This window comes from Halichoeres trimaculatus, unplaced genomic scaffold, assembly GCF_033239565.1.
Source record: "Halichoeres trimaculatus isolate MK-OKI-2021-1 unplaced genomic scaffold, fHalTri1.1 fHalTri1_scaffold_10, whole genome shotgun sequence".
In the NCBI taxonomy this organism is placed as follows: Eukaryota; Metazoa; Chordata; class Actinopteri; order Labriformes; family Labridae; genus Halichoeres; species Halichoeres trimaculatus.
Genome location: NW_027437187.1, coordinates 13,765,016 through 13,791,983, shown reverse-complemented (window position 1 = coordinate 13,791,983; position 26,968 = coordinate 13,765,016). Strand labels below are relative to the sequence as shown.

The following is a 26,968-nucleotide window of genomic DNA, read 5'->3' as shown; positions in this document are numbered from 1 at the left end:
TAAAAAAAAGAAATAGGTTTAAATTTTGTAATTATGACACATGTTGATGCTCCTTCTCCTGCTCCTACATCAAAGGAACTAGTTGCCTCATTTCTTTAATTATTTCTGAAAAATATTGGACTACAAAAGTTAAGAATTTATTCTTGGCTGAAACTGTCATCTAGAGGGGGAACACAAGCCAAAAAAACGAGTTTGAGAAGCCCTGTTCTATCAAATCCACTTGGCCAGACTGGCACAGTGATGTTCAGGCACCCTGTGGTGCAGTACCAGTCATTCTCCACCAGGAGTCGGCATTGCCTCATATTCCTTACACCAGACGGACGGAGCAGCTCCTGTCCATGAAGATCAGAGCTAACAAGATGTTTGCATGTGTTGTCTGTCACTCAAAAATGGAAGCAGTGTCCCACTGTGGCTCTGGTTTCCCTTCAAAGCCTGAGAAGTTTCTGTAAAAATGTAATTTATTCCAGATCATCATTTTCAAAGGTGAACATTTTTTAGGTCTGATTCTCACTATTTAACCAATTTGCAGCTGAATAAATGTTGTCATTCTGTGCTATGAGTGATTGTTGTTCATTCATAAAATATAAAGATCAAATTCACCTACATCATAGAATTAAGACAAATATTTTTTTATTCTTTCACAAAAACATTAAGGTCTATTTTAAAACCCACAACAATCAATGAAAGCACAGTAACTTCTGCATATTGTTATTCCAAACACATCCGTTCATGTTCATCTTTGATCTGTGAGCAAAAGGCAGAATGACAATGGTTATGATTTATAATTTACTGTTCTGTCAGTTGAGAATTGGCTCAGTGGCTAACACATTATCTAAACACAGATGAGTCATTTTAAAATGTGCAAAAGAAAAAAAACCCTCTGAATTACCGTTTTTTATAATCTTTTAATTTTAATAATTGATCTTCTTGCTGATGTTTCAAAGTTCAAGGCCAGACATTTCTGACGTTAGACTGTAAGTTCTGTCAGGCCATGCAAAGTGTCTTTTCGATAAAAACAGAGATAAAGTGTCTGTTGAGGAAAAGTAAGAAGCATGTGGGCTGTATGAATCGTCTATGAGGAGAATTTATCTTTTTCTCAGCTGAGGTTTTGTGGCCAAAATGGTGATGTAAAAGAAGAAAAGTCCTTACTAAGAGGAAAGTTTCTTGCCTTGACATATCTATTTCAAGCTTTTGGATCGTTAAAAGAAATGTGTGACAATCTGCTGCACATTTTAGGCCGTAACTGGGTACAAAGCCAAAAAGGTTATTCACTGTTCATTTTCTTATAATTTGTCTTATCCATCACCTATTAATCAACACACATGGGTGTACTGGGGTAGATCCAGAACAGAACTGTAATGAACATAAGTTACATCTCTTATCTCTGCCCTGTCATTCCATAAGCTGAAGGATGTGAAATACCTTATGAAGGTGGGTGTTGTCAGGTGGACAGCTCTTGAAGACAGCGAGAGGAGAGAAGTGAAGGACAGAAGGAAGGAAGCGTCTCCGTCTGTTGTGCGTTGCAGATTGAGGCAGAGCGTATTGGATTTCATGGGGAACTAGCGCTGATGTGGAGATACGACTGCTTTTGTTTTAATTTGTAACCCAATGCTGGAGCCGTCTGAGCTGTAAGTACTGCTAATTTGTTTCAGACTAATTCATCACGGCCGCAGCTTTGGAATTCACCATGATAGGGCAATGGGGAGAACTCAGCAGCGCTCCAGTGGAAAACACACTCACACACAGGCACACACTTACATACACACATATACAGAGCAAGAGAAAATGAGATCCATGTACACACAGGCTTCTTTTTCAAAGATCTGAAAAATTAAGAAAGTGCTTATGACTCATTGTGAGAGTGATACTCTGCCTTCTTTTATTGCTTCAGAAATTAATATCACTTCTATTCAAATATGTCCTCTTCACCTAGAGTGGGTTTCCTTTCTGACCACATCATGTTTCTTTTCAGACTATAAAAACTTAACAATTCTGTTGGGGTGAGGGTGCTGATTCAGAGTTCAGCAACACCAGTGATTTTAAAAATATCTCCTTTTGCACCGACAATGACACTTGAGCTTTGCACAGGTGAATGTTTTGGAGCAGAGGGATGCAACATCTGGCTCAAGGGGGGCTGCTGGACTGATTTCATGCTCCTATAGCTAACCAAAATAGACATTTAACTTAAAACCTCAAAGATCTCACGTCAATGGGGCAGAACAAATTCTTGTGTTGGTTGCAAAAAAAAAGGTTAAATGACTCTTGAGTTAGAGATTGTTATATCATCAGTAACCATTCCTCTTCTACTCTGATCTGGTGAAGCCTCATTGGTCAATTGATGTGTCAGTCATGGCTGTCTCAAACTAAACTTCTCTGAAAAATGACAACTGGTACAGAAATGAGTACTGCGGTAATCAAGCAGGAACCCTCAGGAAACGCAGCATTTGCTGAATTACAATAACACTGCAGTTCCTCAAGTATCCACTAGAGGCTAGCAACAAAAGCCAAGGATGAGCCCACTAGCACCCATGTTGCAATGCCCATTTTATCACAACAATTAAAGATGCTTACAGCCTGGTAATAAAGCAAACTGTTTGGGTCCGAACAGCCCCTTTCCTCTCCCCTTCCTCACTTACTCTTTACATGAATACTCATCCACTTAAAGAAATCTGGGCTATTTTGCATAAATTGGACTTTATGGAAAGATGGGGGTTATCAAAAGACCTGCCACAGCTCCACCTTCTCACCAGTGTCTAGGTTAAGTTGGATAGGGTCAGGAAGTGGTGACAGCCATCATTTGGCTTCATAGTTGTCTCCCAGAAACCAATGGGTGGCATCACTGTCTACATTCATTTCTACACATTTTATGTAAAGAACAGAATATGTGATACATAGAAATACTGATATGAACTCAAGTTTTAAAAGGAGGAAGCAGACTTGACAAACACTGACAAACACTGAGCTGGTTAGTAGGTAGATGCTATGGATCTTTTGGCTTCACTTTTAGGGAGCTGCCATGCTGTCCATTTTTTGTATAAACATACATTTAAATACAATCTTATATATAAACTGAAACCAGTGTATGTGAAAGGCCCCTAACAGGTGGTGTTCAGTATGTGTTGAGATGTAGTAACTTCAGTTTCTTGATCTTTCCAATCCCACGTAAAATTTTCAATAACAGAGTGAAATAAAAAGGTGACACAAAGGTTTCTGAGGATCAGATGCTTCAAAAGGAAGCCGGATCAACTGACTTTTTTTTAGGAGGGGCTGTCTGCAGACTCCCTGGAATTCAGGAAACACAGCAGGAGCTACAGTAGTGATCAAACATGCACCTGGATATACAAGCTGCGTGAGAGCTTTAATACCACAGCATTCAATGGGAATTTCCTCAATATGACCACAGCCGGATCAAATGTCGCTGCCAGTTTGACTCTGAGAAAACAAAAATCTAGGATTCAAACCAAACCCGAACAAGACCAAACACTTTTTATGTGAGGGGATCACTTACACCTTCAACCTGCAACCAAGAAAACCTGCAAGTTCTCACACTTTACAGCCAAAAATACACACTACACACACACAGCCTCAAATAAGATAATGAGAGTCAGGGGAACAGGGCCAGATTCATCCTGTGACTGTGTCAGTGTTTGTGTGTGTGTGTATGTGTGTGGGTGTGTGTGTAATTAACCAGGCCAGCAGAGAATGCAGATGCCAGAGATGTTGGGGTGAGTTAAGGAGAACGGAGAGGCCACCGGATGGTATCAAAACTCTTTTCACTTCTGTTGGTTGGAGGCCCATCTCATTGACTGGAATGGCTGACAGTCAGCTGAGGAACGTGTCCAGAGCCATAAAGAGGAAAAGCTGCTCTGAAAACTTTCTGCAGCAGTCCAACAGGTAAGTGAATATAATACCATAAACATCATATATCGCATGAGGTTTAAAGATGCTGTGAGGAGGATCTGTTTTAATTGGACTGCCTTGCCACCTTCTGGTGGCACTGTCATAAAGATGTGAATTTTAACCAGGTGTGTGTTTGTTTAGGAACAAATTTTCTTTGTTCAAGACAACTTATTACCAGATACAACGCAACAAGGTAAGGTTTTTATCAGTACAGTTACGTAGCGCTATGATGTAAAAGGTCACAAAAGGCAAAGGTTGTAAGTTTGTACTGTACGTCAGTAGCCGGCTATATGTAGCACTTCTAGCAGCATGGTGCTACAAGGTATCTATAGGCAAATGTGATAACAAGCAAACTGTCAGTTCATACAGTAGTTAAGTAGCCGTCCATATGTAGCGCTACTGACAGCCCGATGCTGTGAGACATGTCGGTAATGTGTAACATTAGTGAATCCTGGTCACATCCTGCCAGTCATCTACCAAGCAGAGCTAACGTAACCTCACTCTTCATTTTATTGATAGACCCTCAAGTTTGAACAGACCACTGCAGAATAACTGCTGACTGTGAGCTGGAATGGACATTTTCACAAACAGTTTAGCCCTTGTGGTATAGTGATGCATCCCTAACTAAAGGCTAATTAGCCTTTAGCTTGGGCTGTATCACTTGCCTGTTTAGCTTTCTTTTGCTCTCGTTAGGCTCCTGTGTCCACCATCACTACAAAATTAATCATAGGAAACATTTTCAGCAGAAAAAGCACAGATCTCTCTTCTTACTTCTAAACTTCGTCAGCCAGCCTGGAGTTGTCATGGAGACTTGGACCCGATCAGGAAGCTACCCATGAAGCTATGAAGTAGTATTTTGAAAAAACCTATTTGCTGCTGATAATCTCATTTTAAAGTGTGGATTACGATTAGTCATATATCCAGAAGGAAAACTTTTTCAAGATCACTTTGAAACTCCTCACAGCCCCTTTAAAGTTCATTAAACGCTTCCTGACTTCTTAGAGGCAAAATCAAACAGTTTGATTGTACAAATTTGGCAAACAGGTTACAGCCAATACTTCAAGTGTCACATCCACTCCCTGAAGAAATCCTCTGGACTGGTTTGCCTATTTAGATTCACATTGATCCAGGTCATGGTTTTTCTGAAGGCTCAATAAAACAAGCCAAGTGGACTGTGCAGAGTTAGGGAAGACGCTTTGCCCCTCATCCAAAAAGCTTCATCAGGTCATCAGAAATGATGAAGCTTTATCTCTACACACTCTACAGAGGCACTGGAGTGGCTTCAAAACATTTTTGTTTGACTCTAACCTACAGCCAGTAACTGCAAGTCTTCACCTACCTCTCTCACAGTTTCCTTCTCTTTGCTGTCTTCTCTGAATAAAGTAAACTTTAAAAAAAAGGCCCTGGTTAAATCAGCTGTGTCTGATTGAGCGTGAAAGACCCCAAAATCTCTAATTGTTCTGTTCGCTTACATCCGGTGTTATATTCGAGGTGATTGACAGAGTGAAAGTCATTTGTTAAGCCTCTTAGCTCCAAGCTGGCTCATTAGATTGTTTCATTTTAATGTGTTTTAATATAAAAGAAAGCCTTCAATAAGTCTTAGAAACAAAACAATGTCATAAGAAAGTCTGAGGAGGAGATGAAGGCTCCTGATGTCAGGATGGTATGAAGCGACAGTTTGAAGAGGGAGATGTAGAAAAGAAAGAGGAAGGACTGTCAGGAGGAATAAATTGTGACTGTTTCCAGCATTTCATAAAAACAACCAGATAAAATAAAATCCATTGATCCAAGTAGATTGATCTCTCTGTGAATCCAGCAGCAGCACACCTTCCTCTTCCTCATCACCCTCTCCTCCTCTCGTCTCACCCTAACTATCCGCTCAGCCCTCCATCTATCAGTGGGATGTCAGGCCTCCCCAGCAGAGCTCCATCTTGGTTGAGAGCGCTGCCTTAAGCCCCATCAGCCAGAGGAGAGTCTTTGAGCCGCAGTCTAAGCCCCTCGCCCGGACCCCGGTCCCCTCATGAATATTAACCAGCCCCGAGCCCGGCTTTAATCTGCCTGATCCCCGCACTGCTGCCGCCGAGACGATAGCGAATCTAATTATTTGGTCTGATATTAACCCCCCGCTCCCACACCCCCTCACACACACACACACCCTCACCCTCACTCACACACATACACACATACTTTCCGCCCCCAATGCCCTGTCCTCACTATAGCTCCTGAAGATTCACATACAACTCTGTGCATGTGTATGTGTGTGTGTGTGTGTGTGTGTGTGTAAGTGTGCGCCAAATGAACTCTAGAGCCACCTTCTTTTGCCAAAGTCAGTTCACATTCATACGCACATTAACACACACACACACACACACACACACACCTCTTTCTCTCCACAAACCCCCCTCCTCCACCTCCAGCGCAGCCTGCGACGCCCTCCTCTTATCAGGCCCAAAAACGCCCTCCTCCTACGCTGATAAAACTTGAATGCAAATGATGCCAGGCTGATTTCATTTCTTCATTTTCTTCCTCCATTCCCTCGTTCAGTATCAGAATGGCTCCTCACTCACCCTCCCTCCCTTTCTCCCTCCTCCTCTCCCCCTCTCCCTCTCTGGGGAGGCAAACAGTGGTGAGGATGATGATCAGCCCGATGTTGGGGACAGGGAGCTAAAACTTTCCCTGAACTGACCTCAGAGTCTCACACCATCTCACTGCTCTATACACACACACTAAAGTTTAATTAGAGGAGGGGAAATAAAGTCAAAATACACTGAGTTACACCCCCCACCTTTTACACCACCACCACCACCCCACCCTGCAGATGAGCAGATTAAGATTTCTCTGTGCAGCTGTCAACTGCCACAGTTTTACTGCCACCACAGGGGAATAAGTATGTTTGTGTATGTAAATCAGTACCGGTACATCTCACACATCTACATCTCTGTGCTGTATACCGTTTCACGTCGTCTGATACGGTTTGCACTGCTGCATTATAATGGTCAGAGGAGGACAGTCTCATGGTCCTATTACATGTAACAGAGCATAAAGCTTCAGGAGGGGGACAGATTCATACAATACAGGTAAAGTCAACAGTGGGCTATCAGGTTATTAGCAGCAGTGTTATGTAAACAAACAGCGCCTAAGTTTAACTGGCTTTTTAAACCTATCAGTCCTTTTAGTTTTCTCTTTTTATTCATAGCAGATTTACAACTGGTGGGATCATGCAGGAGCTAAAGGAACATGTCATTATAACTGAGAAGAGAAAGGCATAGGTATAGCCTAGCAGTTAGGTCACATGGCCCACGAGGATGGGGCTCAAGCTGGAAGCCAAGCTCAGCTTTTAGATAGATTTATAAAATTATAGACCTGTGCTGATGGAAAATGGGGTATTGAGTTGTTTCAGCAGAAAGTTGTCAGAGAAAATAAAGCACCATGAGAAATAAAGTAAATAAACCCAGCACCAGTTGCAGTAAGTGTACACAGCTGGAAATTTAAAAGTGATACACTATTTATTCTATTTTTGTAAATATAAAACAGGGTTCCTACAGCTCAAGGCAAGTTAAATTTAAGACTTTTTAAGACTTTTTAATGACGTTGGAAATCAAATTTAAAAACAAGTCAACAACGAACCACAGTTGAAACAAACAAAACTAACAAACAAAAACACCACATGAACTACCTGGGTTAGAGGCAATTTTAACCCAATGTATATTTTACATAATACATCACTTTCTACCTCTTTTTAACCCAATTTTTACAACTTTATGCCTATTTTTGCCCCCATTCATCTTTTTTGGCCACTGTCACAACCATTTTTTAGAATTTTTACATGTTTTTTGAAATTTAATTTCAAATTTAAATCTCAATTTTGCTGCCATAATCAATTTTCCTTAGCCACTTTTGGATTTTTTTTTCCAATTTTTCCTCATTTTGTTCCCTCTCCAGCCACCCTAGGTAGAACCAAGACATGTGTCTGCTTTAAAAGTTCCTGGTGCAACCACATCACCGTTTTGTTAGTTCTGCTATTGTGATTACGCGATGTTGCCACAAGAGTAAATCAGGAAATTGATTAGAAAAATGGATAAATGTTACTTAATATTTTTTTTACTGCAAACTAACATAAATCTTACCAATGTGTTCACATTTTTAAGACTTTTGAAATTTGGATTTAAGACTTTTTAATGCCAATTAAGGCTTTATTTTTAGAATTATGAATGCAATGCCTTCTAAGACTTTTCAAGGATCCGCGGGAACCCTATAAAAGAAACAATACCACAAATACCTGAAACATAAACAACGTTTTTATGTCTATTTCTGACTTTACTGAAAAAATAAGGTTTACATTACATGAGACTTACCCAACTCTGCACGACCGTAGAAACCTAAAAAGTTCTTTATTGCTCAAAATAAATCAACACCTATCCTCAAATGAGTCAAAGAAAAAAAATAGCTACAAAAAACTATATATTAATAATAAAGACAGAGAGCGACCTCTACCAGGGGTTAACCACTAGATGCCACATGATACAAGCTTTGTTGATACTTTCTAGATTTTTTCAGGCACCCTGCTCCTGAAATCCCCTAGAGCTGCTTGTTCACACATGATGAAAGAGCTGGGGATAAGTGTCAGGAGGCAGGGCACGACATTAAAAGCACCCTGCAAAGGCCACAGTGTAATATTCACACCATGACGTCTGATGAAGCAACACAGACCTAAGCTGCTATGACAGCTTTTGTATTTACGTGGATGCAACATGCAAACAGAGGAATGAGCAAGAGTTTTCCTTTGAAGATTCCCCTTCTTTAAATTTGACTGTTTTTATTTGTCCCATGTGTCAAATATGGTTTTGGTTTGCACTGGTCAGGTGATGCTGATAGATGCCATACCTGCCAGAAATTTCAGGCAGTGTGTTTGAAGTGTAAGTGTGAGCAGCGTTCATGCTTTCAGCCACACTTTTAAAGCAGGTGAAGGAAACAAAGCCTTGGTTTTTTAAGCAAACATACAAACGGTTGAATCTCATCCTAAAAATCCTGTCCTGCTTTAAGCTTCTTTTCATGAATTTGGCCTCCTCACTGTGAGTTTAAAGGCACCCTGCTCCTCTCCTCTCCTCTCCTGACCTTTTCAACCATCGTTCATTCACTCACTCCTCTCCCACAATCATTAATTCAATCATCCAATTCATCCTCTTCCTCCCTTCTCCGCTTTCACTGTCTCTCCTGTACCGCCTTCTTCCTTTTTGTACACCTCTTTCATTCTTTTCTTAATCTCCAATTCTCTTCCTCTCTCCAACTCTCATTCCTCTCCTCTTCTGTCTGCCTGCCTGCCCCCAGTCCTATCTCTCCCTCTTTCTCTCCCTGTCTCTGGTTCTATCGCTCGGATACAGGAAATGGTTTCTTTCCCGATCCAGGGGGTTGGAGGGGTGTACTCACTGTCCCAAACAAAGAGGTCACTGTGTGAATCCTCCAAAAATACAAAGAAGAAAAGGAAGGCAGATAAACATCAGAAACCTGCTCTCATCCGCCTTTCTCATACAATCTCTCACACACACACTTTAGCTTTGTTGTACTCACACAGCATTTCCCCTACATTCAATAGATACTTTTTTTTTTTTACACTGTATCTTCTGTTCACGAGGTACAAATATCGTCAATACAGTACATGGCTACGGCTGAACTGTGAAGTGTAAGCTTTTTCCTGTGAGCAGATGTGCTCATATATTACCTCTCAGAAGCAGAAAAAGGTGGAGAAAAAAATGGAGGGAGCCAGGTTTGATGAGCTGCATGCAAATGACATGTAAAAATATAAAACTGCGATACTTAAAACGGGGGCCGAGATAAGAGATTTGAAAATGAGGCACTCTTGGAAAGCAGGCTCCTGAACTGGCGGAGATGAGGCTCAGAGATAGAGTGGATAGAGGTTTTCCCTCTCCTCTTCTCCTCTCTTATACCTCCTCCTCCTCCTTCCCCCTTCTTTCCTTCCTCCTCCACCCTGCAGAAGCGGGTGCAGATGACAGTGAGATGCAGATACCAGCCAGTCATTGCCACTGAGTGATGAACACCTCCTCCCTCCGACTCGTTAAACCCTCCTCTTCCATGTTTGCCTCACCTCTCTTCCAAATCTCTTTCTCGTGCATTATTTCCTCTTTGTCTCTCAGCTTTTTGTCTCAGCTGACGGACCTCCTCGGTTCCTCCTCCTCTCCTCTTCAGGTCTCTTTTGTTCTTCCTCTCTGACCTGGCTGGCTGCTTTTCTATCAGTATTTGATCTTACTTGGCAGGTTCCTCTCCCCTCCATCTCATTCCTCTCGCTTTCCCCAGGTGATAGGTTCTTCTGTCAAGGCCTGGCTGACAGACCGAGAGACAGACAGCTGCTGTCATGATCCAGGCATGTCATATAACAGGCAGCCAATATGAAGCACATCGATTCTAACACCTCAGACAAACACAAGCTCTCCCCAAGGCCATGAAGGACATGGTTATATCTAGAGGTAAAACAGGCATTATTCAAAAAGGGGGCAAAATCCAGTTAGTTAAAATGAGGCCTATGTGGGAGTGAAAAAAGTTGCTGTACACCAAGAATCTGTTGGAGACTGGACGCAGAAAGACTGGAAGTCACGTACACACCCAGCCATAAAAAAACGACTTTTATGACACTAAAAAGCATTTTTACAGCTTGGTTAAAAAACAGCAGTCTACAATGCTGATTTCACAATCGGCATACACTGTATGGTGAGTGATTTTTTTTTTTAACTCTGCAGTTTATAAGTTATTAAGATTGTTTGATTATCCAATCAGAGACACAGCCGAGGTCATGGGACTGATGGGCGCCCTGTAGCTGTTCGAATTAAACTCATAACTGGCGTCATATTAAATGGAGCTGCGTCTGCGGATTGGCTTCTTTTTACTGTTTCAGGAACAGATGGGTGATGTCATGGAGGCTACATCCATGTTTTATACAGTCTATGTATTTAAAGGATGATGAGGGTTTAGATCAGTGGTCCCCAAACTACGGCCCGGGGGCCGGATACGGCCTGCCCCCACATTTTGCCCGGCCCCCTGAACAATACCAGAGGCGCATTATGTTTTTTTTTGTTTTTTTTTTAGCCTGGCCCCATGATCAAGACTTACGCATGCATAAATTATATCTTTTTACTCTACCTTTCTGCAGTTTGTGCCCTATCTGAAACCTCTCCCTTAAAAAAAACTTACTGTTAGTGAAACGTATTGTGCTGGTAGCTGTTGTATCACTTAGTTTGGTTTCTGAGCCTGCTTGCTTTCTGGTTTTCACAGTGAAGTTAATGAGAGAGAGCTGCAAACAGTGGAGTCTACAGGAAAGTTAATATTTCATGGTCTTTTTTCAATAAAAAACCTGAAAAGGGTCATTTAATTATTATTTATTTCATAAATACTGTTATATATGTCATTAACAGTGTTATTATTTATATTCTGATTTTTTTTTCCTGTCAAGATCCCAGAAAGGGTTATTAATATTTGGTTATGTGTGGCTTTCTGGGAAACAATAAATATTTAAGTTTGGACACCTCTGCGATCATCAAACTTTTTTTTACTAACTGACCCTGGCCCCTCGTCAGAGAAGGGAAAAGTTGTTTGGGAAATTGATGAGGTCAGTAAGTGTTTCGACTTATACAGAAATGCAAAAGAACGAAATGTTCAACATGATTTAAAATGTGATGTCAAACACTTTTATCACAGGTTTATAAATCACTGGCCGACAGCCAGACATTGAACATTTCCAGCCGACAACTTTTTGAGTGTTGTACATCATATTATCGCTCTTTTCACTTCAATTAACTAGATTGAGGATCTCTGTCAGCTAATGAACTATGAATAATGGCAGCCTGGCGAGGGAAGTAAAGAGGGGGAAGAGGAGGAAGAGAAATTCTGTAATGAGATTTGGTTAAAGCCTGGTAAAGACTGAGTACTGGAGGAATGGTTTGCCTTGCAACTGCCTCCATACCTCAAAATATCCAGTCCTGTTTGCATTCCTGCCTGTTTCCACTCGAGAAAGGCAAAAGAAAGACAAATTTTATAATTTTGAGTTGCATTGTCTGGTCGGTGTGTTTTGTACAGAGGCAAACCTGTGTAAACAGTTTGGGTCCTTGTGCAGAATAAGGTTTTCAGGGTTGTTTGAAGTAGGGCTGTACGATACGGCCTTAAACCAATATCTCAATATTTCTGAGCTATATCACGATATTTGACACATGTTTTGATATTCTGATTTTTCCCCTAAATCACTTTATAAATGTTAAATTTAACCCTTTGATGCATAAAATAACACCAGTGCACTAGACACCCTTTGGTTGGATTTTCAAAATTTGGGCAAACCCCAAAGCTGCAACTGAAGCGAGCAGAAGAGTTGTCTGGGTGGGCGGGAGAGTGGGCTGCTTGCTGTGACAGGAGCACCAGCAGAAAGTGAAGGAAGTAAAACTGGAAATAGAACTGCATACCAACATCTTAACAAATTTTACGTGACAGTTTTTACTCCATGGTCGCGATGTAGTCATTTCATACACCTCACGTACAACAACCTGCGATATATCAAGTAAATTTGATATCCCCACCTCTAGTTTGAAGCCTTTTTTTTAGCTCTTGCTTTCACACTTTTCTGTGCAAAGAGAAAGGCCAACAGTAACATGACAAAGCATTCATGTATTGGTTTTCTGACTTGGCTTTTAAACATTTAGTATAAGAGGCTCTAAAACCAGGCCTAACTTTTTCAATTTAAGTTCTCTGTTACTTTTTAAAAGAGCTGAGCTGTTTGTCGGGTAAGATACTAAAACAAAGGCAAATTCAGAGAGAAATACAGGTGATGCAATCGGAGCAGACTAAACAAGGATTTCATCAAATGAAATCAAAACCTATGTAGAAAACTTCTGTCACTGCACTCCAGTTTCTTTTTAGGAGCGTTTCTTACATATGGTTTCTTCTGGGGGGCGTCCCAGAAGGTGTCTCACACTCACTGTAATCATCGATTTGTCATCTTCTGAAGGAGCAGCATTTTAATTAACATTCTAATTTGATGGGCGGAGGAAAGAGAGAAACAGAGAGGCAGAGAAACACTGTTGATGAGTCCAGATAAAATTTAAAGATCAGAATCAGAATGTAAACAAACCAGCCTGGAGTCAACAGAAGAAAAAAAAAGAGAAAAAGCTGGAGAGAGGATGACGAGGAGACGGAGATCACCTTCACTCGTCCTTCCAGGGGAGCCAGAGAAGGAGGAAAGGAGAGTCGAGGAGGTAGAGGGGAGGAGAGATAGAGAGTGAGAAGAGACTACCCAAAAAGTGTTTGAAAAGCCGTGGGTGGCGCGCCTTATCGCCCCAGTTCTCCTGGAGAGATTATTGGGGGATTAGTGCGAACGCTTGTTTCTAAAACATGATGAAAAGACGTTCTGCGCGTGATAACGCTTTGAACTCCCCTACACTGCTCCTTCTAGGATCGTGCCTTCAGGCTGCCTTTCCACGAAAGACAGGATTGGGGTGGGGTGAGCTGCTGGGTGCTGCTGAAGGAGGAGGAATTAAAAGGGACGATGTTGTCGGAGGAGTTTCTCCTGCACTACAGTGAGGATGGAGGATGTTTGTCCATTAGGAAGATGCAACAGATGTGACACGTTCAAAGTTAGAGCTCTCGTGGTATCATCCCTCTCTCTGTCTCATTTCATAACAATCCTGCAACTTTAGCCCAATCAAATACACTTTCACTATCAGTTAATTAAAGCAGGATCCAATCAGAAGGAGAGGAGATATAATATCAGATTCGTTATGTGCGATCCAATCAGGCGAGCAGCAGTGGCGTGCTTGCTCCTGGGTTGCCATGGGAGGCTCGCTGAGGAGGATCTGGATGTTCACTCAACCAAAAACTGTGAGGAATCAGCAGCCAGCTGATCAGTCCATCAGTAAACATTATTATACCCTGTTCTAAAGTCCAACAGCCCTATCAGCCAGAATATATTTAAATAGATAAATGGTTTTACGCCTCTTTCTCAAGAGATGCAAATGGCAGGATTTCCATATGACACAGGCCAGTTAACACGACACTAATCTAACCAAGGAGATCTGCTGGAGGAGAGCAAGGACTGGTGATCTCTTTAATTCTTCCTCTCTGAGCTCCATCCTGATCTCTGAGAACAGACAAACTCAACCCCACCACCATTAATCCATTCACACAAGCCAGGTCCCACCCTGTGATGTAGTGAATCCAAAAACAAAGACATCGTACTCGCCCTGTCTCTCAGTTTACATGTGTATGAGCTGCTCCAGTGTACGTGAACATCCCCATGTCGTTATGTTGTCTCAAATTAAAATGATATAGCTTATCTGTCTGGACCAAATAAGAAGGCGGAAAAGTTGAGAGAGGAAGGGCGATGCTGGTAGGGGTGAGACTGCGAGGAGGCCATGCCAATCTCACCCAGAGATGGGGGAGTAGCCTGAGGGGCTTCACAGAGCCTGGTGAGGCTGAGGACTAACAGAGACAGGTGGTGCGAGGGAGATAGAGGTGAGGAAGAAGTCAGCGGAGAAATACATGAACATACATGATGGCGAGCAGATTACGACAGCGTGTGTTCAGGAGGGAGAGGAACAACGGAAGAAAGGGATGAATTTATGACTCACATTAAACCAAAATATAAAAGTTCCCTATGGATATTATAAACTTGGAAATCATATCATCATTTTGTTTTTGACCCTGGTTTTGAAGTCACTGTTCTACTCATTTTTTGTACAGAGAGGTAAATAAATGGAGCATTTTTTCTTTATAAATAATAAAACATCTTCCTTTTTAAATGTTTTCCACAGTGTAGCGTTGAAAGATCAGGCATTTAGACTATTTAAATTTCTTTTTTATGTCATTTTTAAATTAAGTGCAATGAAAAATAAAAAGTCCACCATTATCTAATGTTATTGTGTTTACAGCTTGTTCTTATTTATCATTGGTTTACACTACGGTTCTTATGTTTACAGTTTTATAATTAAAGTTCCTTGTTTTAATTTAATAGCATTCTGTCTCTGTCTTAAATCATATGGGTATTATAATGATTTGTGAATATATACAGTATATATCCTGTGTATATCAATGAATTTATTATAAATATCGGCCGACATATCGGGTATTGGTCGATTTATCGGATATCGGTCGATATATTGGATATCGACTTTTTTTTGCCCCCAGTATCGGTATCGGCATCGGCCCCAAAAATCTCATATCGGTCGGGCTCTAGAAAAATTTTTTTTTTAAAAAAGAAAAACAGAATAATGCTGGAACCTCCTACCAGGTCTCCAATAAATTAAAGCTCCTGAAATAAATTTAAAAAAGAAAATGTTTAAAATAACTCAATTTTCCTTTTAAATGGCTAAGACAGGAGCTGACACTTTCGGGTTTATTGAGATGAAACATTTTTGAAAGAAATGCTTCACCCATCAGGATGAATGCTGCAGCAGTCACCTTTGACATGTGCTCGCACAGCACAAACGGAGACCTGAGCAAGTGGCTGTGTCTTATTTTCACCATAAAAAAAAGTCCTGTGAGGCTTGATATGAGACACATTTCATCTCCAGAAAAATGTCTTACTTCAAGATGTTAATGGGGAAAACTGATGCCTGAATTTCTTTTAGAGAGGAAAAAATCTGCCAAAGGGGTCAGAAAAACACACAAGGTTAGTTTCGTGGCATATTTTTTATCCTTTTACTCATATTGATTTAAGCAGCTCATGTGTGGTGTTTGTCTTTCAATATGGACTTGTTTGGTTAATGTGGGTAACATTAAATCCAAAAGAAAAATCTAGAAAAAGAGACATCAACATTTGCTAAAACTTTGTGTATTTACAGAGAAAACCCTTTTGTTCAACAACTGAGTGGGATCATTTATCCTTTGCTGTAAAGCACAAATGCTATTTTCCAACATGCAGTGATGCTCATACTCATGTAACGCCTAACCAACACATTCAGAGGTTGGGCATGTAGCCAAACTTGTTCCTGATCAATACTAAACAATGTGAACACTACTTTTATCATTTCCACTTGTCTTTGTCCAGAGTTGTTTTTCACCAGAAACCAAAGCGTTCCTAAACAGGAGACCTTGGTGATAGCGGGGGTCTTTTGTTGTGACTGCTATGATGGGCTAAGCATGCTATGCATGCGGTGTGCTCCTGTTTTTGGTCCTTGTAGAAACTCAGACGTGAGGTACTTCTTGTTCTGCATGCTCTGAGATTTGTTCGCATCTGCACTGTACTTTAAGTCCTGTACAGACACAGTCTTTGACAAATACATTTACACCCTGAATCTGCACAGTTGCTTTCCCACGCTCCCAAGTTTGTTTTCGTACACGGTAGCTTGGAGTTATTAAAAGTACATTCAGATCCATCACTGTACATAAAGAAGAAACTTTAACACAAACAATCAGCTGATGTTTGCAAACACCTGAGCTTGTTAGAGGTTAAAATAGAGACATGTTACAGTCATCAGAGCCTGTTTCTGGCTGCCAGCTGTGTACACAGTCAACTGAGACAATTCCTGAATTGTTGCACCTGTAAGTCTCTTAAAGTTGAAATAACAAATCAAGAGTGCAGTGTGATGACTCAGAGTGAAGGAAGATGAGCAGATTTCTCCTCTCCAGCACACTGGGGAGGATAGCCCTGACCCCTGCTGACCCATGAGGGTGGGAGGCTGGGAGGGATGGAGGGATGGACAGAGGAGGGGGGAGGATGTGGAGTGACAGGGGGAGAAACACAGGAGGAATGTGAGATTACAGCCCACTATCTCCAGCAGATACTGAAGGTCCGTCTCCTCACTTCTTCAGTCCGTATAGATAGACGGAGAGGAGAAGAGGAGGAGGAGGGGGAAAGAAAATGAGGAAGAGGAGAGAAAATGGGTATTAAGAGTGAGAACAAGGCACTTTCCATATGAATGCGAAGCCCTCAAAAGAAAAGAAACTGACTTTTCAGTTTAGAGGAGAAGGAGGATGGTACAGGCAGCGGAAGGGAGGGGAAGAACAAAAGGTGATGGGTGAGTGAGCATGTGTGTGTGTCTGTGTGTGTGTGTGTCTGAGCTACACACACACACACACACATCTATCTGTACTCTCAGAACCTCACTGATAATAAACGAAATCTTAGAAATGAGAGCCTATCAAGCAGGAATCAATCACTGGGGTTTGTTGTCCAGGAGGATGGCGCCATGTGGAGATAAAAGACAGGCGGACGTCTGGGGAGAGCAGGGAGGAGAAGAGGAGGAGGAGGAGAGGGGAGAGGATGGGATGGGAATCTGGGAGGGCTGGAGAGGAGAGGAGAGGAGAGGAGAGGAGAGGAGAGGAGAGGAGAGGAGAGGAGAGGAGAGGAGAGGAGAGGAGAGGAGAGGAGAGGAAAAACGAAATGATTATAAGAAGACAGAAGCAATGAATTGTGTTTATAAGAGTAAAGGAGAAGAGAAGGGAAAAAGAGGACAGAAAAAGAAAATGAAAGGAGTATAAAAGAGGAGAGTTAGGGAACGGGGCAGATTTTTGTGAATCAGATGTGAACTGGTTTGAACTCACACACAGCCTGGTTAAACCGGTTTGAGCTGGACTAAAATTAAAATCAAGGAAATCTATTTGATACTGAGAGTAAAACAGACCCAACAAAACTTTAGGTAAGAAAAGCAGTCCAGGTAAACTATGCTACAGCTTAACATTAAAAACGATGAGCACTGACTGTGTGAATGCTCGCATATGTTTGTGTGTGCTGGAGTGTGTGTTGAAGTGTGAGCTTCGTGCCAGGAAGCCTCTCCCAGCATCAGTATCATATGATTAGATGGACTTGCACATGATGCACGAACGCGGCCTCTGATAGGACTCCATCCGGTCCCACACACTGTTCCCATCGAACACACACATACACACTGCTGTTTTCATTTCCATACGCACACACACGCACACACACATGGGTGATAAGGTGTTTATTCATCAGCTGTCTTTGTTACCAGACAATCTGACATCTGACCTTTGACCTTTCAACTGAAAGATGTCAGCTGCTGGAGGTTTCTGTCTTCATCCTGCTGCAACTGAACAACAGCTTGTTACAAACTATGAGACACGTCTTCAGTCTTCTTTGATTACAAATCTTATAGAATATATAAGAATATAGAATATAGAATATAGAATATAGAATATAGAATATAGAATATAGATTATAGAATATAGAATATAGAATATATTGAATAAATGTGGTTTTCATGAGCTGATCAACAGGTAATGACTTGAAAAAAAATGTCACAGGAAAAATCAATCTTTGCATGAGTGGAGAATCACACCCAGATATAATCTTTGCAATCATAATATCAATATCAACATCAGCTTCATCATCAATATATTTCAGTCTCTGATATCCTTTTTCTGTTTTTCTTTTTCTTTTTCTTTTCTCTCGAAGGGCTTTTTTTATGAAAATGAAACTGAACGAAACCAATTTGACTCAAACCTCCAGTGAGTTTGAAAAAGACCACACAGGAAAATAAAAATAGTAAACAATTTTTTTTTCTCTGGTTAGGTGATAAGTGATGATTTGTGGCAGTATTCAGTAAAAAAAAAAAAAAAAACTGCCTTCTTCAAACTGTCCACAACAACGTTTTAAATGACTGAATCATCGAACTCTTTGAAGAAAGCAGAGTGAGTTATTTCCCCTCCTCCCAACATATTCATTACACACATAATCCGAGAAAATTTAAGAGGCACTGTTTTCTTTGAGAGCACCAAGAATGACACAGGCAGGAAGTGCTTCACTGGAGCTTCACAAAGATCAAAACCAGGCCTCTTTTTGTTTACAGTAATCTTTTTTTGGTGCCAATTTAAGGCATTTAGTGCTCGAGTAAAACGGTTTTATCATTCGAGTCACAGACGTCTTTTCAGTGTTGTAGTTTTTTAGTTTGTGAGAATTGAAAAGTGGGCAGTTCTGTTCAGTTTTTGGACCTTGTTGAGAAATCATCCCAACGAAAGAGCAGCTTTTGAAGTTGTAATATTACCCAGCAGATGAAGGTTAAAAGTCACAACATAACACAAGGTAAAATCAATCAAGATATTATGCTAAGTTTGAATTCTTCGAACCAATTCTACCGCTTACAACTTTGCATCATGTCAAGTTCTCATTAAAGAGGAATATTTGATCAATAATAGTGATTAATACTCAGTCTTCTTCAATCTTCTAAGTTTGCATGTGATACTTTAAGGTGCAAAATAGGAGCAAGGATCGTCTATCATAGTATTTAACACACAGTCAGATCTGCAGCTGTTTTCTTTTCAACTCTGGGAGTGCATCAATATAACTTTAAACCTCTGTTTATAAAAACAGTTCAAACTCTTTCTACATTACATTATTATAAATAATTAAACCTTTATCAAACTCAGTCACACACTTTGGTCACCAGACATCATCACACGTCCTACCTCTGTCTCCTGAGCCTCTGTGCTGCCCTCTGACTGGATGATTCCTGGATAGGGACCCCACGTCGTATCGGGCTGGAGGTCCCTGCAGGCCACCACCCTGCTGTCACCACCCTCTTCACACAGCTCAAGCTCATCTGTGGGGAGGAGAAGGGAAGAGATTCAAATGAGGGAAGCTAAAATATCAAACAACCGATCAGACATGTTTACATGGTGATGCACTCAGACAATATACACCTGAAAATCCAACATCATCCAGAGAGTTGAACCAATGAAAAATAAAATAAACCATTTTGTAAATTTATGTTGACATCCATCATGAACTTAAATTTTTACTTCATTGACAGTCTTAACTTCGTGTTATGTCAGTATAATGTCACTCGGGGATGCTTGGACACACTTCCATTCATTACAGATTGATTAGTAATATACAGCGTGCTTTCTCTTCCGACCACTCAAAGTGCTTTTACATCAAAAGTCACACTCACTCATTCACACCACATTCTTACACTGATGGCAGCCCATCAATTCTATGTTAATAAAAATAAATATCTGTATTAATAAAAATCTAAAAACAGCCTTGTTTTATTCATTGTATCAAAAAAAGGATTAACCTTTGAAGCTCTTTATTTCAGGCCTTCAGGAGACACAATACCAGAAAGTCCAAGATCCCAGATACTTTAATCAAGATGATGTCAAATACTGAAGGTCTCCTTTCCTGTGTGATCTGAAACTAAACTTTGATAGTGGTGGGGAATAAAATTGCTGAGAAAAGGTATCTTTATGATGGCTCCATTTCCAAAAATGTCCACGGCCACAAACTGGATGAGGTAGCTGTTTCCTTCTTTAATACTAATTAAAAAAAAAAATCAGTTGTTTCCAGACAAATGAAAAGAAAACAAATGGGAAAAGCAGCGCGTGTGTTGACCTTGACCTGAACCCTGGCAGCAGCTTTGACCGCACAGCTGTACTCGTCAGCAGCTGGACAGCAGGGGGAGTGTGACACACGCTGAGCACTTTCTGTCCTAGCCGGTTCAAACAGGGGAAACTTCTTGTGCACTTCCTCAAAGTGATAACAGCAGAGGGATGGCAGTGACGGCTGTGGTCTGAGCAAGCTGCAGCCCAGATAGAGCCAGTTAGCCGGGAGGCACGGAGGACTGATCCATCTATTTAAAAACTTCAGACAGCTCTGAGAGCAGGAGGAGAGAAGTCTGTGCACATGTGAGGAAGATGAACAAGGCTGAGCAGCACTGCTGGGTGTCGCAGTGGGACCTCCAGCTTCAGTTTCACAAGAAGCCTCAGGCTGGACATTCGGTTGCTTGCTGTGACCGTCCACCTCGCTCTCTGATCAAAACACACACACACACACATACACGCACAATCAGCCTCTTTCTGCTCCTCTCTTCTCATCCCACCTCCCTCCCCTCCTCATCTTGTCCGTGGTTCAGGCGACTGTTTCGGGGGGTCGGTCTAAAGTGGCGGGCCTGATAAGAGTGTTTGTCTAACACTCTCCATGTCAAAACACTCATCTATCTTCTCTGTATCTATCCCCACCAGAGAACAACGGACATACGCTGATAAAATGGCTTTCCCACAGCCAGTGGGGGGTGCCGGGGGGAGGGGGGAGTTATAGAGGGGGAGGAAGAAACATGGTTTGATGCAGAGCAATGACAAGACTACGCTAATAACAAATCATAACATGGGATGTTTCACTTGACCCTCGTTTAGAGTTGTATGGTCTCTCTTTGTGGAAGGGCTAAAATCAATCAACTAGAAGGTGAATTTGTGTATTTTTTAAGCCTACATTCTATTTTTTACATATCATTAGGTTAAAGTGACAAAGTTTCATAAAGTTTTGGAACTGCTGTGGTAGGTCGCTGGAAAATCAAGAAGTATCCACTTTGACTGATTGCTCTGTAGCTGTCTCAGATTGTTGTCTGACAACATAACGGAAAGGATCCCCGAAGATATAAACCTTTAATTAAAAAAGAAAGTGTTTCTCTTTAGGAAGAAAAATAAGCACTTCTTTAAGGCTGCTAGACTTTGCTGACAATAAGTTATTTACCTTGCTGAACACAAAAGTTGCTTCTCCAGTGTGTAAAAAAAAAAAAAAAAAAACAGTTTTGTCTCAAGCATCCAGGGACCCTGCAGAGATTGTTGCTACTTTCTGGAACTAAAACATGCTTGCTTTACTTAAAATTGAAAGGCATTTAGGAAAAATCGGACAGGTGGACTTTTTTTAGCCTCAAGAATTATATTTGCAGACATTGCAGTTGGCTTCAAGCTTGCTAGCTGACAAGATCTTTCCCAAACTTTAATCTCCTTTACAGCTCAACATACTGAGAAAATGTAGAGGAATAGTCCTTTAAGTGCTTGTATACATTTGTCAAACAGGTGCACCTTGTTTGTAGGTCACAGAATATGGCACAGTGGAAGAAGGCCTACTTTTCCTTCACCTGGCGCACATGAGAGAGCAGTATTAATGCCAGACGCAACAGGAGCTGACCTGACCTGTTTTACTCAGGTCAGGTTGGGCTGAATTTTTTATTCAGTGACTCAGGTTTTCAGTAGAGCTCATTACCACAAATGTTGGTGAAAGAAATGGATTCATACTTCTTTGTTCCATCTACCAGATGAAAAAGAGTATCAGCCCAACCAGCTGGAGTCTCCACTCCTGACAGTTTGACGACATAGCCAGGGTTTGGGAAACAAATGTTTCTGGTCCAACTTGATCCAGCATCAGATTTCAATCCCAGGTCAAGCACTAACCCAAACATGACTCCTCAGACAGTCTAACCTGCTGGCAGCAGAGTCTGAAGTCCAGCGTCTGTATCCTATCTCCTATCATCCTGCAGGGCCTCAGCTTGGCCACTCTGACCCTGCTTATCTCAGCACTCCATCAATGTCCAGTCTGCTTCTGTCCCATTGGCCGGTCCACATCAGATGGGACTCTTATCAGTCTTGACCAGCTCAATTGACCCTCATTGTGAAATGTTGTGAGTATTTGACCTCAGTGAGCTGAACACAAATATTAACCAATAAACAAGCCCAATACAAATATTAGATTGTCTGGTATTAAGGCTGAGCATGTGTTATCTTACTGGTTTCATGACAAGCTGCTTCACATGAGGTCTCGCAAACACACTATTAGTGAAATCTAACAGGTCATAGTTTCTGTGGCAGGGCTGTGGACAGTCTTCTGATATAAAACTCATGTGCCTGGAATTAAAACCTACTGTTAAAGAAGATGTGATCAGTTTAGTTTTTTTAAGTTAGACTGCAAACTCAATAAGGTGTGAAGTATTCCTGATTAAGGGTCAATATCTATATCTGTCTCATCTTATCCACCAAATTGTTTATTTATAAGAGGTATACCTCATCCTTTTCATTCACAGTAGAATGAAAAGGATTTCACGCTGCCATGTGAGTACCCTCAACGTCAAAGCATTGCACTAAAAATCTGTTTTAGTCACAGTGACCTTGCTCCCAAATCTCTGATCACCAAATTTAATCTGTTCATCATTGAGCACAAATGAATGTTTGTAGCAGTTTTAAAGAACCTTGCTTCAAGCTATCCTGAGAAACAATGCTCCTAAGAATGATTCAGACAGACAGACGACCCCAAAGACATGCTTCCAACCACGTGGAGGCGTGAAATAATACATAAACAAAACAAAAACAATAAATAAGTTCTTTTTCAGCTTTGAAAGAAAATCTCTGCCATTTTTTTAATGAACATGAAGGCACCAGAAAGAAAGTTTACTTTATGCTTTCAAGACAAAAACAGCTACAACATAGCATTTTGTCCTGACTCAGACACACAAGCTGTATACAACATTAGAACAGCAAGGCAATGTTACATTTCCTCACACTCAGTGGCTATAATGGTGCGCTAACAGCTAGCCTCAGATGTTTTCTGTACAGGGACAACAGATGGGTCATTTCATACTATACTTTGACAAAAGCAACAAAAATACAAGATGTGTGTAAATTAATAAGCGTTAGGGATGGGAATTGATAAGATTTTGTCAATACTGATGCCCTTATCGATTCTGCTTATCGATATAGAAGAGAAAATATAAAATAGTTTATTTAACCCCAAGGGGAAATTCAGGAGTCACAGCAGCAATCAAGAAAACAAAAGTACGAAAGTGTATAGAAAGTGCAGAAATATGATTCTTTATTGATTCCCTTATCAATTCCTGTTGTGAATTTTCTTGGCACAAAAAGTAGCTTTACAGCTTTTCTGTGTCAACAACATTTAATTAAGTTTATACTGTAAGTGAATAAAATTTAATTAGTCCCTGAGTCTGGATATCTCTGGGAAAAATTATACAGAAACAGGTAAAAATTGCACACAGTGTGACATTGATGTACTGTGTTGTAATATGTTAATAATTCAAGTAGGCCATCTAGTGTCTCAAAGTGGGTATAGCAGTGGTTTAAGTTGTTTGGAAGTTTTCTGTAGTTATGAAGTCAGCCATAGCTTTCAATTCCCTGTTAGCTTTTGAAATTTGAAATTCTCAGTATTTTTTTCAAAGAGTTGATGTGATATGTTTCTGTGATGAAAGTTGAAATTCTATTCTGAAACTGAAGTTAAACTGATTTGTACTAACTGCTAGCATATCAATGCCGTTTCTCATATACGTTAGCATCAAGATTGCGATTTTGTTAAATAAGGTGATTTATCCAATTTGGAATGTACTGAATATGATTCTCCTGAGAGAGAGCGATGTACATTTCTTTATGAAGTCAGTTCTTCAGTAAAACTTCAAGTTGCAAATCCTGAATCAGAGTTTTCTTGGGAAACGTTATCTAACTGCTAAGCTAAGATAGCTGCAGCAGACTAGTCGACGTAAGGTCCAGTGGCTCTGGCACAGTGTAAAGAATTGATGAGGGAATTGTTAAGCGCAAAGGCTAACGATATCGATGGATTGAAATATTTCTTATCGATTCCCATCCCTAATAAGCGTACAGAAAAGAGTTGTGTATTCTTAATGTGATCCAGACCGACATAAAGACTCTCTGTGTGAATTAATTTATGAGACTAAAATACTAGGTCCTCTTTAATGGAGTCTGGTGATTAAGACAAAACCGATGTAATTGACAAATTCTGTTGAATCAAATGGACAAAAAATATCATACTATTTCTCAAGTATTCATGTAATCGTGTGTTTCAGGTTTATACAAGACATATGGAGATGTTAATAACCCTTTAACACTTGTTAGTTGTTTAATTTCTCAACAATATTTATATCCATTATCTTAAAATAAGAAGCAGACATAAATTTATTTCTGTGCCACTATGTTACTGACAATCACAGTGTCTCTCCGTTCCTTATCACCTTTGCTCTGTAGTGGTGAGTCAGTCCTTAGACCCTGGATACAAGACGATCCCACTTTCTAGATGTGCCTTAAGAAGAAACAGTCTTTATGTCAGATCAGTGAGGTGTATGTTAATTCAACTTGAATATTTTAAATAGTTTATTAAAGGCATCAAATAGGGTGGCACATTCAGTGGTAGTCAGGGGCTGTGTCTTATAGAAACACTGTCTTCATAGTGCTAGAGAGAAAGTGCTATCAGTGCACCTCTGCTAATGAGAGCTGCTTGCTAATCCCAGCAGGTTAGCTGTGTTCACAGGGGTAACATGAGGCCTCCAACAATCCTAATCCCTGTTAATTACCCCTCCTGCCCACCACAGACCTGCATAATAACCCAGCGCTCCTTATCAATATAGTTCCACCAGCTGCTACTAGCCTCACTGCTCTGTATGATACTCCCCCAATCACTGCGTGCACATGCATGAGCACATATTCACACTCTCACACTCTCTCTCACACACACACACACACACACACACACACACACACACACACACACACACACACACACACACACACACACACACACACACAAACACACACACACACATCATCCTGCCTGTCAGTGCTAGATGACCCATTCCCAAAAACACAAGGCTGGATGGGCCTGTTATCAATATCAACCAGCTCTGCAGTATCCACACTGCCTCATTCATTTAACTCTGACACACACACACACACCAACTTACAATATCTTTCTCCCTCCAACACACAAACTCACACAAGCACACAGAAAACACACAGGTCCACAAGATGACACGTTGACACATGGCAGCCAAACACACACTTTGCCCACACTCACGCAGACACACACAAAGGCTTATCAATACGGACGCTTCAGCAGCCACTGGGGCGTCCAGGCCTCTTTGACGAGCCAACACAATAAAACAATCAGTCCGTCATTAATGAAATGACTAACGCAATTAACCGATGAGTGGGGGGAGGGTGTGTGTGAGGGTAACAGCGACAGAGAGCTCAGAGCTGAAGGTGGCACAGTTGCATCAAAAGAACAGGACGGAGATGATGATGTGTGCTGTATTTCTGAACAGGTTGCTGACAGGTATCTGTTGTCAAAACGGTCATTAAGTTATTTCACTTTACAGATTAAAGTGGAGTTTCCAGTGGAATAAACCACCCTCTTTTTTCCAGTTAAAGGTCTAGTGGTTTAGTGGTTTTATTCTGATCAAAGCGATCATAAGTCATTTTTGTTTTTGAAGATCAATCCAGAGAAAACAGTCTCTTCAGGCCACCATGTTTCAGATAGTAGATAAGGGCACATCAATAGAGCCTTCTATTCCAAAATGTTAGAAACTTTTGAATTTATGTAGTTTGAATGGTTATGGAGTGACTCAGAAAGAAATCAGACTTTGTGAAAGATTTAACACACATTAATTTGTTAGTTCTGGGAGTGCTCATCTGCAAAGGTCAGTAAATATTACACTACATGAATTCAGATAAAGTTTAAAACATAAATTAGATGGCACAGTACATCAACTGTGAGAGTAAATGATAAATAATAGTAACAATTATTGTGATAACATGCTTGATCAGAGCTTATGACATTACTGAAGTTTTATTAAAGCAAGATTATCAAAAGATTTAAGATGTCTCCTTAACACGTGGCCCAACTGGCAAAGAGATGAAAGACATCAGTGTGTTCCTGCACGTAATCAGGGAGATTAATTGTTGCTTTTTAAGATGAAACATTTTCGGGTATAGTCAACGGCGAGGAAAAATTAATTAAACCTCCAGGTGAGCTGCTGTCTTAACTGATACGTCAAATTATTTCAACATGCACACTAAGTGGAAACTGTCCTCAACTTTGGGAAGATTCCCAAACAGACACAGCAAACGGAAATGGAAAAGCAGATATTCAGAAAAAGACACAATAAAGGCACTGCACAGGATTGTTTCCGCTGCACTTCTCTCTTCATTTGAGAGGATTGGTTTTGCCATTTGGGCCTTTGACTTCAACATAAGTCTTATTTTCTGTCCATCTTTTTTGAAGAAAAACTTCACTTTTTAGCTTAATTGGCATCAGTTATTAATGCATATAATGATCTATAGCTGTTCATCACCTTCTGAAAAAAACCTCTTTGAAAATGCTGTGACAGCACCAGGGTATCACACATGATCCTGTTAAAAGGGGACACAACTGCCGGCCTAAGTAGGTATGTAAAAATAGAGGAGGTAAAAAAAAAAGGTGTAACCCAACACTGATGTTCTCCTCTACCTGGCCTAATTGATTTTTAAAAAGACTATTGTTGATATC

At 40.7% G+C, this 26,968-nt stretch overlaps 1 protein-coding gene across 1 annotated transcript in view; it reads right to left on the bottom strand.

The window, feature by feature from the left end:
* Nucleotides 1-26,968, bottom strand: part of zfpm1 (zinc finger protein, FOG family member 1) — a 128,101-nt gene that overhangs the window by 12,035 nt on the left and 89,098 nt on the right. The window contains exon 4 of the mRNA XM_074678029.1: nucleotides 19,318-19,451. Coding sequence (XP_074534130.1) covers nucleotides 19,318-19,451 — 134 coding nt within the window. The remainder of the gene's footprint in view (nucleotides 1-19,317; nucleotides 19,452-26,968) is intronic.